The following is an 18,505-nucleotide window of genomic DNA, read 5'->3' as shown; positions in this document are numbered from 1 at the left end:
ATAGTCACCAGAACAACTATTACTGAATTTGTTCTGGTGAGTAGAATCATTCCCTTCAGGCTTTTTGCTGTAAACACGGTCTTTTCAGAGAAAATGCAGTGTTTACATTACAGCCTAGTGATAACTTCACTGGCCACTCCTCAGATGGCTGTTAGAGATCCTTCCTGGGTCATGGCTGCCTAAAATGCATCCAAACATTCAGTATCTCCTCCCTCTGCATGCAGACACTGAACTTTCCTCATAGAGATTCATTGATTCAATTCATCTCTCTGAGGAGATACTGATTGGCCAGGGCTGGGTTTGAATTGTGCTGGCTCTGCCTCTTTGTCAGTCTCAGCCAATCCTATGGGGAAGCAATGTGATTGGATCAGGCTACCACTTCTGATGTCAGAAGACTGCTTTTCTGAGGCAAACAGCATGCAGAGTTACAGCTTCAGGCTTGAATACAAGTACGATTTTACTATATTTATGGAGGCATGAGGGGACCAGGGTGGCTAGATGGTGGTTTTGACCCTATAGGGTCAGGAATACATGTTTGTGTTCCTGACCCTATAGTGCTCCTTTAAATAAAACCTTGCAGAACTGCGTTTAGCAGGTTTTGCTATAAAACAAAATTATAATAATCTGGTTGCTATATGAATGAAACGCTATACAACGCCTAGAATCATTCATAAAATGTATTTATTGGAACGGCAAACATAATTTCTCTTCCTTCATACAGAGGCTGTGGGGAGCGATAGCTACACGTACAATTGGGAATACATGATACAAGTCACTAGGATTCTAAAAGCTTTGTTAGGGTATAGAGGATTCCTAAGAGGGGTGTCATTAAACCCTCAGTGGCCCAGCCATCGGGTCTCTTCTGGAAAATAAACCGCGTCAGCGTTGTCCGGCAACAGAGTTCTTCTGTAGCTAAGATTAGCTAATGGATATACAGTAAAGTGGACACAATAGCACCCGTTAAAATAAATTAGCAACGGTCGTCTTTCTATATAATGTATATTTAACACAAACGGCAAAATCACCTATTTACATTCATTCATCTATCTCTGAAATACTGATGTGACATCTTTTCAATTTGTTTTCTGCGTTGTTACAAATTCTTCCGTATTGCTGGTTATGTAATGACCGCCGCTTCCTTCCATTCACTAAACAATGATACAGCGGAATGTAATGGAGGCACCTACAGGCACGGACCTTCGTGGAATCAAAGGGAGTGGAGTTAAGGCTCAAGCGTCACTTTAATTGTATAATTCTCAATGTGGAGATGTCAACGGTTTTGTAAATTTAGATAAGAATTATTGGGATTTTCACTGCTGTAGATGGTTCCAATGGCAGCTGGATTGCTGTAAACTATGATTTTGTGAATTCTGATAGATTGATGACTATTATTCAAAGCTATGAAATGTCACTCCCTGAATAATATAACCAGCACTGACACGGACAGAATTACTGTCCCTTTAAACAGAACATACTATATGAGCTCATGCTGGGCAGTACTGTCCCTTTAAAGGGGGACTGTCCCTTCCCAGGTTATTTAATGTTATGATTACTTATCCCTACATGAAACAAATGTGTAAAAAATGTAATTCAAAATGTAGAAAACTGCACTCCTTTAGCCTACAACTGGGCGCCTCCATCTTGGCTCCAAGTCAGTCATTGTCCATCGAGGATTAGAGTACAGACACAAGAGTTTCTTCCCATAATTCAGTGGATCTGATGGATATTATGATAAGAGCAATGAATGTCCTATTATTAATTGTAACAAAATATCAGGAAACAACCATTTGTGTGCAACACTGGCATTTCACATTTAGTCAAACCCTGACAATTACAACCTGTTCTTGATTCACGTCTGAGGTGTGGACGTATCTTCTTGCTGGTAACATTAGCATCCTGCTTTGTAGTTTCTTTAAAAAAAAAAACTAATTCCAAGTCTCTCTGGCACTCCACTGAATCAACATATATTTTTTGTTTGTTTTCAATGACAACAGCATGTATTTCTGTACATTAAAAAAAAAATATGTATAATAATAATAATGTATCGCACAACCAAAAATAAACCAGACCTAACAATTCAGGCTATCTAGAATAATCTGTAGGTCAGGGGAGAAATACACTAAAGCATAAATTCACATTGAAAGAACACGTTGCTCTGTACGCAGAGACCTGCTACTACTTCCCCGTATCCTTATATCCTTCTGGATATCCGATGTCCAAGTTGCCATTTTGTTTTCATTTTTCTGGCTTTCAAATGGTTAAATGCTTGTTTGCTGCTTATGAGGGTTCAAGGTAAAGGGTGGCAGAGAAAAGTATGTTCCCACCCCACTGCCTGTTTTAAGGCTGTATAGACGCTCTGGAGCTATAGAACTCTGGAATCGGCAAACCAGTATGAAGTGTTACCTAAAACAAAGGAAAATCCAGTGAGTTATATGGACACCCATTTCCACCTCCCGCTTCCAAACAAAAAACCACTCCATATCCAAGTTTCGACTTACCTCCACTGACGCGTTTTGCATTTTAAAAATACTTTAAAATTTTTTTTTTAATTGCTAAATAAAAAGTGTTAAAGACTAATACATTACTATTTTTATTTTATAATAAAGTATTGGTATAAATGTGGATGTACCTACTGTAAGCAGCTTACTAAAAAAATGCAATTAAATGATACAAATAATGTCTGTATTTGGACTTATTGTCCACACACAGTGGGGAAATAAAAAACGTACTTAGCTCATACCAACCACAGATACAAACAGGGATTTGCAGGTTGCTAATTCAGCCTGCAAAGAAGCCCTGTGTTGTGCTCCGAAACATCCCTCCTCCACAAGACATTTCAAGCCTTGGTTTTAAGAATTCATTAAAATTTAAGGACTGCTTACTTACAAACTTACATCAACGATTTATACTATTCTAGTTACAAATTAATTTTTTTATTTATATTTATACACTAATCTACTGCGCAATTAGAATTGGTCATTTAAGGATTCAAAATTTTTATTCTTGAAATGATTCCATAAACTATTTGATTATTATAAATTTCTATAAACTTGGATTTAAAGTAGTCTGGTGCATTTATTGCATAATTTCTAATGGCCTATGCCATTATTGATAAGTAATTGAGCGATGATGATGATGATTTTAGTAATGTCAGTCATCACAGAAACAGAGCAGTTTCCAAGGTGATTGCTCCATTTTTAGAAATCTTGAAATGTTATGTGAAATGCGTCAGTACCTGAACATTTCTATTCAAGCTCACGGCAGGAAAGAATAATCCCTCCATGTTTTCAAATGCAACTGGTCCCTGCTGTTCTTCATTGATGGAGAATGTCAAAGTTCTTCTGTTAAAGTCCAGCAGAACCCCAACGGTCGCTCCCTTCGTGATTCCACCTTCAGTCCTGTTAGCAAAAGTCATGTTAAATGTTAATGAAAGGATGTCACATGATTCAGTCAATATCTTATTAGAAGGTCCCCTTCCAAAGATGGTCCTAACACATTAAGGACAGCTGGACAATACTCAATACTGTCACTACAACACTGTGCCAGGCTGTGGGTTCATCATGCATGTTCTTTCAACCCACCCTCTAAATGGGATGAAATCCATTGATGGGTATCGGGCGATGATGGTTTTAGAAAAGTTGGATTTGAAAGATGCAGAATGAAGTCTCAGGCTTCCTACTGACAGAGCCTTTGGATTCTTCCTAGATCGTTGTGTTCCCGGGTGGCAGCTGTCAGAACTGCTTTCACCGATCATTAAAGGAACACTATCACGGAGAAGAAAACATGTTTTTTGTTTGTATTTTTTGATTGCCGTGCAAGAGGTTTTTTTTGTTTTTTTTTATTAGTGTGCTGAGATTTTAAAAAGTACAGTTTTTGTGACTTTATGCTAAATGATTTCAACTTTATTTTTTTTTCAAGTTTTATGATACTTTATGGCTGAGCTTTTACAGATGTCCATGATCTGTCCGAGACTTTCTACCTCTACACTGGGCGACTCCATCTTAGCTCCAAGTCAGTCATTATCCATCAAGGATTAGCCTAAGTATGTTGTAGCCTGTGGCAAATTCTGAAGAAATGTATTTAATTTGGCATTCTTACATGAATAATGGAGTTAAGTGTCATGGAACTCAAGCGATTCTAGGGAATGCTACAGTCAAATTATTGTATATTAAATGTCAAAGGACAGAATTCTGAAACCACAACAGTAAATAAGGGACAATTAATTGTATGCATTATAGTATCCCTTTAAGAACCTCAATGTGTGCCACGTTCGTGTACAGACAATAATACTCTTAAAACATGAAGGTAATACCTGTTGGTGTGGGAATTGTTATGCATGAACCAGCTGCGGTTATTGTCCACATACATCGCCCAAGCCTTGTCGTCTTTTCCCAGCATGACATCTTTCAACACCTCAATACGGGCCACGCCAAAGGCTGGGTCTGGGTGATTATCATACCGGTCGATGGTCAGCTCCCAGTAGTGAAGCCCCTTAGAGAAGCCTGTTTTTCCGAGCACTACCCTGTCATCATAGCTGTTGCATGTGACGGTCAGATTGTCATTGGAGAAGATAATGTCTGAGTGCGCTGAGCTGGGATCAAAGGCGAACCAGGCAACTAAAGAACAGAAATTTGAAATGGTTTTAGATATCAGTGTGACTGTGAAGCAACCAGCATAGGAAAGACATATAATGTAAACAAGAAATTCACTTTAAGCTTGGAGGATGATTTAGCCATGCTCATTAGACTTAAAAAGAAATCAGAAAAATAATAAAACGTCAAAAGATGCTCCATATATGGCTCAAAATTCCTAACACAAGTTTATTGGCAGTGACCAAAAGAGTGAGGGTTTGTGTAGAGGTGTGCGGTGCCTCTATGTAGTTCTACACATCATTTCCCAAATGCATTCCTTAATATACCACTTCGTTATTCTCTGTTAGACTCTCCAACCAACAGCAACCTATTCACAAAACCATGAAGGGTGGTTAAATGTCAACCGAGTCGTGACATTTCAACCGAAAGAGATCAGATGAAAAGGAAAAAATTATTTATTTGTTTTTACCTATAATTTTGACAATGCAATTCACCATTTACAAAACTAAACTCCATGTTTGGCATTGACAATATGGTAAGACATTTAGGCGTTGCCAGGAACCTGTTGGATACAGTCGATCTTTTGAGAGTGTACGTAGAATCTATCCCCAAAGCATGTTGGCAAATCATGTTGAGACGGCGTTAGTATTTCCGCTAGGATTTATTTAAAAATGAAACGGTGCTAAAGCAAGTTTTGCCTCATTTTTTTAAAATGAATGCTTTGTTATTTGTAGCATTCTATCATATATAATTGATGAAACATTTTTTTGGTGTATTTGCTTTTAGAATAAGTCTACCCCTGGCCACAACCTGTAAATGAAAGTGTCCTTCTCTTAAATTTCAGGAGGAAAACATAGACCAGAAATTTCTCTACTAAATACTAAGTTGCAGATAGGTGTGATGTGAGTTACATAGCAGTCCATGGTTAAACATGTTTTAGGATTTCCAATCATTGTACTGTTTAACCTGTTTAACCATTTAAGCTGCCATGCAATGAGTATCAGCCAAACAAACAGCAGTCAATGATAATTTTAATGTATTAATGCTGAGAGCAACACACAAGGCATTTTAACCATTTCTTTCACATGCATTAAAATCTAAATAGGATCCGTACCTGCCACCAGTTTCTTTATATCAACTGTTAGACATCCAGTGCATAGCGTGGGGGGAAAAACAGTGAATTGGTACGACGGAATAATCCTAAAAAACCTGCCTTCTCTCTAAAATGTAACTTGCTAGGAGTCGGCCTCTCCGAGAAGACCACTTTCAACAATGTGGACATTTTTCTTTTACAGAAAAGAAACTATCAAATAGGCATTTTAATGTATCCGCGTTTTCTTTTTAAATTCCTGATTTAGACAACATGTAAAGACAGAATAAAAGATTACGAGGGGATAAAGAACTGTAATATTTTATTTCCCGTGGTGGAAAACCGCTAGCAGATAGTTATTGAATAAACTGGAAAAGAGTCAGAAAAAGAGGTTTCATATTTTTCAAGTTTTATAATCTGTTGTTTGATATCACGTAGAAGTGCAGCCATCAGTCGAGTTTAAGAATATTTTTCTGGAAGAGCTTTGGAGCAATCTCTCTATAGATGTATATCAAACTCCGGTGATAAAGGGAAAAATCCAAATCCATTTCTCTCCCAATAGAGGGTTCCTTTAATTTAACAGTGGGTACTTATCTATAAATCAGGAGAAAGTACGTACTTTCTGCAGTCTGCAGCCAAAGACCCCGAGTGTGTTGAAACGTTGCCGTGTCCACTATCTCCATCGGCATACTGTGCAGTGCTGCAGCTAACTTCATTTTTTATTTTAATTTTTTATATTATGGAGCGTAGCCTTGTGAGCCTGCAACTACACTATCCAATAGCATCCTCCATCACATTGGGATGATGGGTGTGCTGTGCAGGCGATGTTTATAGACACAGTGATACCAATACTCTTCTGAGAGAAGCCCTCACTACCTGAAGAAAGCACTCCAGGACAGTGAGAAGGGTGCCCTCATGGCTGTCTGACAGCCGGGGTGTTACCCAGAGGGGCTTTAAAATGGCGATTTCTCTTGATATAAGGCTGCAGGGACACTATCTCCTAAAGCACCTCAACAAGCTGATTTGCCTAAAGAGACATATTGTAAACACGTATAAAGAACTCTACTAACGATTTAAGGACCTGCAGTCGCCATGGAAACTAGCGTAATGAGTGCTTTCTAATCAGCAGGTTAATTGATTGCATGCTGATTGTGGAAACACTTGGGATTGTCTAGGAGTGAGTTAAATATTATCGTATTATCAGATCTCACAGCAATTCAGATCATTCAAAACTACAACTCCCATGATCCTCTGCACATCTATTCCATATAATGAATTCTGGGAGTTGTACGCAATCACATCTAGGGGGCCAGAGCTTGAGATCCCTCCGGTAAACCAAGAATTAAACATGAAATGACAACATTTAGATCAAAAAAGCTGACTTGAAGAATTTCTGCAATTCAGCTATTTTCCCCACGATTGGTCATTCTCAGTATAATGAAGATTCCTAATAATCAGATATTCTACGTGGATGCAAACACAGACTCTCTACATTCCCATTAGGGCGTGACTGCTTTTTTGAGGAACGGAAGTAGATTTTATTTGCGCAAGAGATCTTTTCTTGACACGTATAACTGGCGAATACAAATGTGATATTGTTTTGTAAGCTTTTGGTTAACTCGTTAGATTACGGAGTTCCGAGCTGGATTGGATTTGTGAAATCCTGACTCATCATACGTTGCATTCTCTCGCAGTAGATACATTCTGCACCCCACGATTACCGATTCTCTACAAACTTTAGTAATAAACTATAAAAATAATACACTCTGTCTGTAATAGGGATCACAAGTCTCACACTAACTCCTTATTTTAAAGATCTGGGGAATTATTACAGAACCAAAATTATCATTCCATCTGACAAATCTATATTCTGTATCTCTCTCCATCGCTTTCTGCTACCATGGAAACGGCTAAGGGTCTAAATTCAGAAGCACATCAGACCGAGCGTGTCAGAGAATATCGAGCGTGTCATCAGTTATCCTGGCAGACTGTCAGAGAGGTCTTTTATGTTTGCACTAGGTACACCTTACACATGAGAGAGGTTAATATTGGTTTCACTTTAAATACTGGTGATTTGGTTAACAGGGATCCATAATAATAACAATAAGGGATACTAGAATTTATAGGCTGCTTAGGGTCCAATTCACAACCCACATTGATTTAATAGTAGGGATTGCTCCCAGTAAAATACGAGGCTTTGTGCTGATAAAACAGTCCGGCATTGTGAATTTTATAAAAAAAGATCATTATGTTTCGGTGTCTAATATAAAATAATAAAAAGGAAAACCCTTTCTATTGAATCATCTGTTACATGAGAGTCAGATTCCCAGAATGCGTTGGGTTCCCTCACCACGCCTGGGACTTCCACAAACATGCACAGGTTGTAATACAGAGTTACAGGACCTCCAGGGAATTTCTGTCTTCTCTAAACTGGATGGGCTGTGTTTAGCTCTGTCCTGAATGGCTGATTGTTTGACCAAGGCTTTGTCTGTTCAACTTACTCTAAAATGTCATTGTTCCGCTTATTTGGCTCTCGTTTAAAGTATTGTGGGAAAAGGATCAGGTGCATTGCTCTCGTTTAAAGTATTGTGGGAAAAGGATCAGGTGCATTGCTCTCGTTTAAAGTATTGTGGGAAATGTCCAATAATATTCTCTAGTGAATCCCTTGCACAAGAGTAGGAGCCCCCACGGGCTGGTAATGTCCTCCCATTCCCAATCCAACCATGTTACTGTATTTGTAATAACTAACGTGGTATACAGGTGTCAAAAACTCAACGGGCCAAGAGCACATTCCTATATCCTAGATTCATCTAGCTAGGATTTAATGGGAAAAGCAGTCCACAGCGGACACGCCAAAGGTTATGCTTACTTCAAATCAGTTCTAACCAGAAGGGTCCGGAAGCCGCCAGAATGGAATGTATCAATATTCTGAACAGGAAATCCCTAAATAGTGAGATTTCAAGGTGTGAGAGCTGCTTGTCAGACCCCATCTCTGCGTGAATGCAGACATGTCAGCGAAAGAGTAGAAACAAACATAAACGTGCGCATGGAGATGGTGATTTCATGTTTTCCACATGATTCAATACATTTAGCAGGTATTAGCAGTAGAAAGAGGGACGTGCTCATGCCATTGTACAGAACACTGGTGAGACCTCACTTGGAGTATTGTACGCAGTACTGGAGACCGTATCTTCAGAAGGATATTGATACCTTAGAGAGAGTTCAGAGAAGGGCTACTAAACTGGTTCATGGATTGCAGGATAAAACTTACCAGGAAAGGTTAAAAGTAGGGATCGACGAATATTGATTTTTTAGAGCCGATACCGATAATCTGTGAACTTTCAGGCCGATAGCCGATAACTTGACGATATTCTGTGCATTTACCATTTTGAAAAAATAAACTATTTCTAAAGGTAAATGCACAAAATATACATGCCACGTGTAGTGGATGCAGTGTGTTTAGACAGGGGAGCTGTGTGTGTTTGTGTAGTGTGTATATAATGAATGCAGTGACTGTGTAGTGTGTATAGTTAATGCAGTGACTGTAGTGTGTATAGTTAATGCAGTGACTGTAGTGTGTATAGTTAATGCAGTGACTGTGTAGTGTGTGTATAGTGAATGTAGTGTGTACAGCGAACGCAGTGTGTATAATGTGTGTGTATAGTGAATGCAGTGTGTGTATAGTGAATGCAGTGTGTTTGTATAGTGTGTGTGTATATAATGAATACAGTGTGTGTGTGTGTGTGTATATGATGCAGAGTGTGTAGTGTGTTCATTATATACACACACACACTACATTATTTACACACACTACACACTCTGCATTATACACACACACACACTACACACACACTACATTATATACACACACTACATTATTTACATACACTACTACACACACTACATTATTTACACACACTACATTATATACAGCGTGTGTAGTGTGTGTTCCTGAAGGGTTGTGATTTGTGTAAAATGGGGGGGAGAAAGGCATTTTTAATTTTAATTTTTTGGCCCTCCTCCCTGCTTGTTACCTGGCCAAGGAAGGGGGGCTATGGGTGTGCAGTGGGAGCCGGCAGCAAGCGCTTACTTACCTTTCCAGCAGTTCCTGCAGCTCCCCTGTGTAAATCTCACGGCCTGCGTGCCGTGCGGAGCATTGCCATGGTAACTCGTGGCAACGCTCTGACGGCTGCGGGACTCGCGAGATTTAGACAGGGGAGCTGCAGGAACTGCTGGAAAGGTAAGTAAGCGCTTGCTGCCGGCCCCCCATGTGTTGCGCTTGCTTGGAGACAATGTATTTTAATGTTTCCTGTAGGTGTTACATTACTGGATCCCATGGCTGTCTTTAGGCTGGTACCCAGAGCAGATCACATCCTTCATCTCACTTTCTATTTTTAATTTACTTCTGTTCACTAATTTGACTTTGTTACTAGTCATTTATAATGTCTGTACAGGATGTTATCAAAGAGCAGTTATTTTTCATTGTATTGAATATCTTTGATTCCGTCACAAATAAAGAAAAAAAGTAGTGGCTATGCTTCTTCTCTGATATGGATAATAAGGGTCCTGGAGATTCCCAGCATCTTTCAATGTCACATGGCTCTGCTCTGTAAAATGTGAGTGCAGTAGGTAACTACTAACATTATGCTCTCCGTCTAGCACTGGCATTAAGGATGACATGTATATTTGTTGTTGGCATAAGCTTTAGGAATAAAAAGCCGGCAGCATGTCATGTTATATATACATTTTTCAGCTATGGTTATTTAATATTGATTACCTGAGCTGATTCTATTCTCTGCTATGGTAGGAGCATCATTTATCGCTCACTATTCAAGCTGTCATTTCTGAGCATGGAGTGGCTCTAAAACATGTGAGTAGCCAATTTATATCATATGATTCCTCCATATATAATAAAAGACTGTAACGATCTCCTCCGCTATATGTTATAGTTACGTACTCAGTGCCCTCAAACTATAGGAACAGTGTGGGATCTTCTATTACATAGAGATCTATTCTGGATCTACACCATTGGCACATTAGACTCTAAGGAAGTAAATGGGAAGAAGACAATCTCCTGTTATTACTCTATTACTAAATGGTGGTTAGAATATGTGACAATACCCTTTTATGGTAATCTATCTTAGATTCAGTCTGTCCTTGAATAATTTGTAAGTTTTGATAAAGTTATAAACGGGGTATTTTACCACTGGAACATGTGTATGATCAGCTAAGAATTCTGCTTCCCTTTGGTTGGTTTTCATTCCTTTTTTTTATGGATTTATGTTTATAATGTGATCTAGGCACAATCTATTTTAGTTTACACCTAACCCATGTGCTGTCTGCTGTGGAATAAATGGATGAGGTTGAATTTACCTTTGACCCAGACCCATGGGTGCTCTCTCCACGTATCTACACATACAAGAATACAATAAGTAGATCAACTCCCAGTGGTTATAAACCTATCATATTTGTATAATACCCAGTACATTATATCCCCCAATATTTCTGCTACGGATGAGGGAATACTTTCAGTCTCTCTCTAAGTCTAGGCACAGCAATATAAACACCAATTTACTATTTTGTCATAAGATTATGTGTTCGCAACACATCTCAAATTTCAAATAAATGTTATTCTCATTTATTTTATAACCAAGAGAAATTGTTACAAATAATAAAGGCTAACTGGGAAGAGTTTGTGAACAATTTATATGTAAAATTCTGTTCTGGAATCACGGAGCTAGCAGACATTGCATTCTGCTTTGTCCTGGAGTAACGAGCTTTGAACAAGGCTTTTACCTGGGGAAACACATGATTCCTGTTCTGGGTGTTGAAGGAATTCGAGTGGAGAGGGGATGGAGTTGAGTTGCAGTCGAGCTGCAAGTGTAGTTGACATTCGAGGATAAGGACCTGGGGCAAGGAAAGACATGCATGTAAACACTGTTAGTGTGTCTGTGCAATCCAAATTCACAGCTTGCGAATAACCAAGGACACAGTTAAAGCTACACACGTGTCCATGGATTTTAGGTGATCCAAACAAAAAAAAAAAAACATTTTCAGCCCTTTGTCTCTCTCTTGAGAACACAGTGTCTATGAAATTCTATAAAAAAAACTACTTCTGGAAGAAAGTTTACTTGTATGAAAATTAATTTAGAATCTTCGGCAAAATGTAAAAAAAAAAACAATACTTCCCAAGACCTCTGGATCTGGTGGGACAGTTTGTTCTTGGAACAACAGAAAGCACATCATTTTAATGTTCTCACACTTGTGTAAAGCCATTGCAAGATCTCTTCTGGAGGATGTTTTGCATGGCTTTCCCTGACTGGCGGCTCCGTAAACACGTGAGTGAGGCGGGAATGACCAATTTTCAGTCCCCCTTGCATGTTATCACCTTTCCAGTGGTAAAATACTTGTCAGGGGATCATGGGCAAGATCCCTCTACACACTATGCCAATGTTTCGACGTGTTAAGACTGTCTCTCAAATACCTCTAAAACGGTTACAAAAAAGCCTAGAATTTGTGGACACCTCTATTATTATGTCACCTTGAAATAGTAAGCTGTCCGACCAGCTTATTAACCCCTTAAGGACCAAACTTCTGGATTAAAAGGGAATCATGACATGTCACACATGTCATGTGTCCTTAAGGGGTAAAAGTGAATCTGTCACATTAAGAAACACTTTACATTCACCAATACAGAAATAAAAGCTGCCGAGATAACATCTCATATAAAACTGTTCAGTAATACGGTATTTTAATATTAAATCCGAGCCTACCTGGCACAGGACTCATTATTCTCGAGACATCTGTGGCAGACAAGCTAAGTAGCCTCCCTTCTCTCTGGAATTGAATTCTCTCTTCTGTGTCCTGCCCCAGTTCTAGAACCAAGTTAAACATCAACAAATATATATAATAAAACATACATATGTATATACTTTGGTCGTTACGGCAGCACCACTTGCACAATACCGAGAAATTCATGTTCCGGGGTGCAGGGCCGGACTGGGGATACAAAGCAGCCCTGGAAAAAATCTATGCCAGCCCCATAAGTCACTGCGCCATGTATTGTCACATGTAATACGTATGGCTATGTGTTGCCACCCTAGATGATTGAGTAATATATAAACACATTATATATATATATATATATATATATATATATATATATATATATATATATATATATATATATATATATATATATATATATATATATGTGTGTGTGTGTGTGTGTTATAGATTACTCAGTCATCTGGGGTGGCAAGACATGCATACATATACGCCTTACATATTATTGATATATATTTATTTTTCTAATATGGTGGGTAGGGGGACTGTGAGGTGTTTAGGAGTTCTGTATAGTGGATAGGGTAGCTGTAGGGGGGCTGTGAGTGGGTAGGGGTTCTGTATGGTGGGTAGGGGGCCTGTGGCTTGTGGGGTGGGTAAGGTGGCCTTTGAGGTGGGTAAGGGGGCTTAAAGGGGGTTGTGAGGTGGGTAGGGGGCCTGTGAGGTGGGTAAGGGGGCTTAAAGGGGGCTGTGAGGTGGGTAGGGGGCATGTGAGTGGGTAGGGGGCCTGTGGGTGGGTAAGGGGGCTTAAAGGGGGCTGTGAGGTGGGTAGGTGGCCTGTTTGGTGGGTAGGGGGCCTGTGAGGTGGGTAAGGGGGCCTGTGGGGTGGGTAAGGGGGCTTAAAGGGGGCTGTGAGGTGGGTAGGGGGCCTGTGAGGTGGGTATGGGGCCTGTGGGGTTGGTAAGGTGGCCTGTGAGGTGGGTAAGGGGGCTTAAAGGGGGCTGTGAGGTGGGTAAGGAGACTTAAAGGGGGCTGTGAGGTGGGTAGGGGGCCTGTGAGGTGGGTAAGGGGGCTTAAAGGGGGCTGTGAGGTGGGTAGGGGGCATGTGAGTGGGTAGGGGGCCTGTGGGTGGGTAAGGGGGCTTAAAGGGGGCTGTGAGGTGGGTAGGTGGCCTGTTTGGTGGGTAGGGGGCCTGTGAGGTGGGTAAGGGGGCCTTACATATTATTGATATATATTTATTTTTCTAATATGGTGGGTAGGGGGACTGTGAGGTGTTTAGGAGTTCTGTATAGTGGATAGGGTAGCTGTAGGGGGGCTGTGAGTGGGTAGGGGTTCTGTATGGTGGGTAGGGGGCCTGTGGCTTGTGGGGTGGGTAAGGTGGCCTTTGAGGTGGGTAAGGGGGCTTAAAGGGGGTTGTGAGGTGGGTAGGGGGCCTGTGAGGTGGGTAAGGGGGCTTAAAGGGGGCTGTGAGGTGGGTAGGGGGCATGTGAGTGGGTAGGGGGCCTGTGGGTGGGTAAGGGGGCTTAAAGGGGGCTGTGAGGTGGGTAGGTGGCCTGTTTGGTGGGTAGGGGGCCTGTGAGGTGGGTAAGGGGGCCTGTGGGGTGGGTAAGGGGGCTTAAAGGGGGCTGTGAGGTGGGTAGGGGGCCTGTGAGGTGGGTATGGGGCCTGTGGGGTTGGTAAGGTGGCCTGTGAGGTGGGTAAGGGGGCTTAAAGGGGGCTGTGAGGTGGGTAGGGGGCCTGTGGGGTGGGTAAGGGGGCCTGTGAAGTGGGTAAGGGGGCTTAAAGGGGGATGTGAGGTGGGTAGGGGGCCTGTGGGGTGGGTAAGGGGTCCTGTGAGGTGGGTAAGGGGGCTTAAAGGGGGCTGTGAGATGGGTAGGGGGCCTGTGGTGTTGATAAGGTGGTCTGTGAGGTGGGTAAGGGGCCTGTGGGGTTGGTTAGGTGGCCTGTGAGGTGGGTAGGGAGCCTGTGAGGTGAGTAAGGGGGCTGTAAGGTGGGTAGGGGGCCTGTGGCTTGTGGGGTGGGTAAGGGGGCCTGTGAGGTGGGTAAGGAGGCTTAAAGGGGGTTGTGAGGTGGGAAGGAGGCCTGTGGTGTGGGTAAGGGGGCTTAAAGGGGGCCTGTGAGGTGGGTAAGGAGACTTAAAGGGGGCTGTGAGGTGGATAGGGGGCCTGTGAGGTGGGTAAGGGGGCTTAAAGGGGGCTGTGAGGTGGGTAGGGGGCATGTGAGTGGGTAGGGGGCCTGTGGGTGGGTAAGGGGGCTTAAAGGGGGCTGTGAGGTGGGTAGGTGGCCTGTTTGGTGGGTAGGGGGCCTGTGAGGTGGGTAAGGGGGCCTTACATATTATTGATATATATTTATTTTTCTAATATGGTGGGTAGGGGGACTGTGAGGTGTTTAGGAGTTCTGTATAGTGGATAGGGTAGCTGTAGGGGGGCTGTGAGTGGGTAGGGGTTCTGTATGGTGGGTAGGGGGCCTGTGGCTTGTGGGGTGGGTAAGGTGGCCTTTGAGGTGGGTAAGGGGGCTTAAAGGGGGTTGTGAGGTGGGTAGGGGGCCTGTGAGGTGGGTAAGGGGGCTTAAAGGGGGCTGTGAGATGGGTAGGGGGCCTGTGGTGTTGATAAGGTGGTCTGTGAGGTGGGTAAGGGGCCTGTGGGGTTGGTTAGGTGGCCTGTGAGGTGGGTAGGGAGCCTGTGAGGTGAGTAAGGGGGCTGTAAGGTGGGTAGGGGGCCTGTGGCTTGTGGGGTGGGTAAGGGGGCCTGTGAGGTGGGTAAGGAGGCTTAAAGGGGGTTGTGAGGTGGGAAGGAGGCCTGTGGTGTGGGTAAGGGGGCTTAAAGGGGGCCTGTGAGGTGGGTAAGGAGACTTAAAGGGGGCTGTGAGGTGGGTAGGGGGCCTGTGAGGTGGGTAAGGGGGCTTAAAGGGGGCTGTGAGGTGGGTAGGGGGCATGTGAGTGGGTAGGGGGCCTGTGGGTGGGTAAGGGGGCTTAAAGGGGGCTGTGAGGTGGGTAGGTGGCCTGTTTGGTGGGTAGGGGGCCTGTGAGGTGGGTAAGGGGGCCTTACATATTATTGATATATATTTATTTTTCTAATATGGTGGGTAGGGGGACTGTGAGGTGTTTAGGAGTTCTGTATAGTGGATAGGGTAGCTGTAGGGGGGCTGTGAGTGGGTAGGGGTTCTGTATGGTGGGTAGGGGGCCTGTGGCTTGTGGGGTGGGTAAGGTGGCCTTTGAGGTGGGTAAGGGGGCTTAAAGGGGGTTGTGAGGTGGGTAGGGGGCCTGTGAGGTGGGTAAGGGGGCTTAAAGGGGGCTGTGAGATGGGTAGGGGGCCTGTGGTGTTGATAAGGTGGTCTGTGAGGTGGGTAAGGGGCCTGTGGGGTTGGTTAGGTGGCCTGTGAGGTGGGTAGGGAGCCTGTGAGGTGAGTAAGGGGGCTGTAAGGTGGGTAGGGGGCCTGTGGCTTGTGGGGTGGGTAAGGGGGCCTGTGAGGTGGGTAAGGAGGCTTAAAGGGGGTTGTGAGGTGGGAAGGAGGCCTGTGGTGTGGGTAAGGGGGCTTAAAGGGGGCCTGTGAGGTGGGTAAGGAGACTTAAAGGGGGCTGTGAGGTGGGTAGGGGGCCTGTGAGGTGGGTAAGGGGGCTTAAAGGGGGCTGTGAGGTGGGTAGGGGGCATGTGAGTGGGTAGGGGGCCTGTGGGTGGGTAAGGGGGCTTAAAGGGGGCTGTGAGGTGGGTAGGTGGCCTGTTTGGTGGGTAGGGGGCCTGTGAGGTGGGTAAGGGGGCTGTGAGGTGGGTATGGGGGCTGTAAGGGGGCCCCTGAGGTGGGTAAGGGGGCCTGTGAGGTGGGTAGGGGGGCTGTAAGGGGGCCTGTGAGGTGGGTAAGGGGGCTGTAAGGTGGGTAGGGGCCTGTGAGGTGGGTAAGAGGGCTGTAAGGTGGGTAGGGGCCTGTGAGGTGGGTAAGGGGGCTGTAAGGGGGCCTGTGAGGTGGGTAAGGGGGCTTTGAGGGGGGTAGAGGGCCTGTGAGGTGGGTAAGGGGGCTGTGAGGTGGGTAGGGGCCTGTGAGGTGGGTAAGGGGGCTGTAAGGGGGCCTGTGAGGTGGGTAAGGGGGCTTTGAGGGGGGTAGAGGGCCTGTGAGGTGGGTAAGGGGGCTGTGAGGTGGGTAGGGGGGCTGTGAGGTGGGTAAGGGGGCAGTAAAGGGGCCTGTGAGGTGGGTAAGGGGGCAGTAAAGGGGCCTGTGAGGTGGGTAAGGGGGCAGTAAAGGGGCCTGTGAGGTGGGTAAGGGGGCAGTAAAGGGGCCTGTGAGGTGGGTAAGGGGGCTGTGAGGTGGGTAGGGGGGCTGTGAGGTGGGTAGGGGGGCTGTGAGGTGGGTAAGTGGGCAGTAGGGGGCTGTAAGGTGGCTAGGGGAAGCTGTTAAAAGGTAAATATAAATACCTTTGCTGCTGGTCCGGTGAGCAGCTTTCCAGCATCAACAATGTGCGTGGGGGCGGGGCTTGCGTGCGGGGCGGAGCTTCAGGGCAGGAGGCGTGGCTTGTGGGGGCGGGGCATGTCTGCGAAATTGATTTTCCCTGTGCAGGGAGACTGACAGGTCTCTCTGCAGTCTGCCCGGCCCCAGCTTGCTGCGGCCCACCGGGAAATTTCCCGGTATCCCGGTGGGCCAGTCCGGCCCTGCCGGGGTGTGCCCCCCAACTCCCCTTCTTTTCCCTTCATATTGTGTATATAAAACACACATTACAGTCAGCCAATAAGGAAGCAGAAGGAGGATGCAGCCAATTGGACTAGCGGTATATGTACAGGTTATTGAATGTATGCCCTTTTATCCCATTGAGTTAATCATTTTATAGCAGATTTGGGTTGGCCATTGGTAGTTTTTTGTTCACATAGAACATAATGATTTCTTATTCTAGCTGCATTTTAATAGGTTGAAAAAGCTTGCAATCCGTTATCTCAATTCTCTCGTTCATCTAGGGGTTAATTTTTTCTTCTTTTTTTGAAGATGCGAAGTTTCTAGCAGCAAATCACAGAGAACCTGTAATATTTACATTGTTACTTTTAAACGTGTCTTAGTTCTGCTTAGTATAAAATAATTCATACAAAAGTAAAAGATCTTTACAGCTGAACAGTTAAATAACAAACATGTAACACAACATATAGACAGCTTTTGTGATGTATTGATTAACGCAGAGATTTACTGTGGTGACAGATTCACTTTACAACAAAACGCAAAATGGTGACAGAAACACAAACAGCGTCGATACGCAAGAGGACGCACGAATGACCTCGGCCGCTTTATATTATCCAACGCGTACAGTCACAAACAGCGTTGATACGCCAGAGGACGCACGAATGACCTCGGCCGCTTTATATTATCCAACGCGTACAGTCACAAACAGCGTCGATACGCCAGAGGACGCACGAATGACCTCAGCCGCTTTATATTATCCAACACGTACAGTCACAAACGTGACACCTCCCTAGAGTGCCCCAGTGGATGCAGTGGGGCCCAATAAGTGCTAAAACTACCAGCCGATTCCATGCGGTGTATAGATAGACGACAGACACTGCCAATACGATGTTCAGACAGCGCCAGATAATTCATAATGTATTAAGTCAGAAAGCATCCACTCCATTGAAGGGCAGCGGTACCCTTCTTCTCGAACAATCCAGCTCACAGGATAAAGCAGGATTGGACCCAGGTGGACCCCTGCTGTCGTAGAATTATAGCCCCCAATGATGCTTCTCAGCCTATACAGCCCGGGCTGAGAGACTCAAATAACGTGTGTTTATTAGGACAACTACATTTCCCATAATTTTCTAATCTATGAATGTTTTATTTGCGCCGTTATCTCAGTCTGACTTTCCAAATACTTTAGAAAAGCCAATAGATTATTGCAATGTGTTTACCGATGACTACAAATAATGAATGATCACAGCAATGTACGCACACAAATAAATATAACAACAAAGAGAGATATACATACACACATTACATTCCTACCACTTGTAACGATATAAAACATGGCAGATGAACCCTATCCCTTCCCTCCGCTATTGCTAGAACTCTGAAA

General features: G+C 43.8%; 1 protein-coding gene across 10 annotated transcripts in view; it reads right to left on the bottom strand.

Moving 5' to 3' along the window:
• Nucleotides 1-298: 298 nt before the first annotated feature.
• TRIM9 (tripartite motif containing 9) overlaps nt 299-18,505 on the bottom strand; it is a 76,996-nt gene continuing 58,789 nt past the window's right edge. The window contains exons 8-15 of one of the 10 annotated variants that reach the window (XM_063440366.1): nt 12,456-12,557; nt 11,479-11,589; nt 11,056-11,091; nt 5,707-5,730; nt 4,313-4,616; nt 3,582-3,764; nt 3,236-3,398; nt 299-2,403 (exon numbers count right to left, since the gene is read on the bottom strand). In XM_063440366.1, the coding sequence (XP_063296436.1) occupies nt 2,338-2,403; nt 3,236-3,398; nt 3,582-3,764; nt 4,313-4,616; nt 5,707-5,730; nt 11,056-11,091; nt 11,479-11,589; nt 12,456-12,557 (989 nt within the window). In that variant the 3' untranslated portion in view covers nt 299-2,337. The remainder of the gene's footprint in view (nt 2,404-3,235; nt 3,399-3,581; nt 3,765-4,312; nt 4,617-5,706; nt 5,731-11,055; nt 11,092-11,478; nt 11,590-12,455; nt 12,558-18,505) is intronic. The other 9 variants (XM_063440370.1, XM_063440367.1, XM_063440369.1 and 6 more) reach the window with 9 other exon arrangements.

Source organism: Pelobates fuscus, chromosome 13 (assembly GCF_036172605.1).
Source record: "Pelobates fuscus isolate aPelFus1 chromosome 13, aPelFus1.pri, whole genome shotgun sequence".
Lineage (NCBI taxonomy): Eukaryota > Metazoa > Chordata > Amphibia > Anura > Pelobatidae > Pelobates > Pelobates fuscus.
The sequence above is the reverse complement of the archived record's forward strand: the minus strand, read 5'-3'. Positions and strand labels throughout refer to the sequence as shown.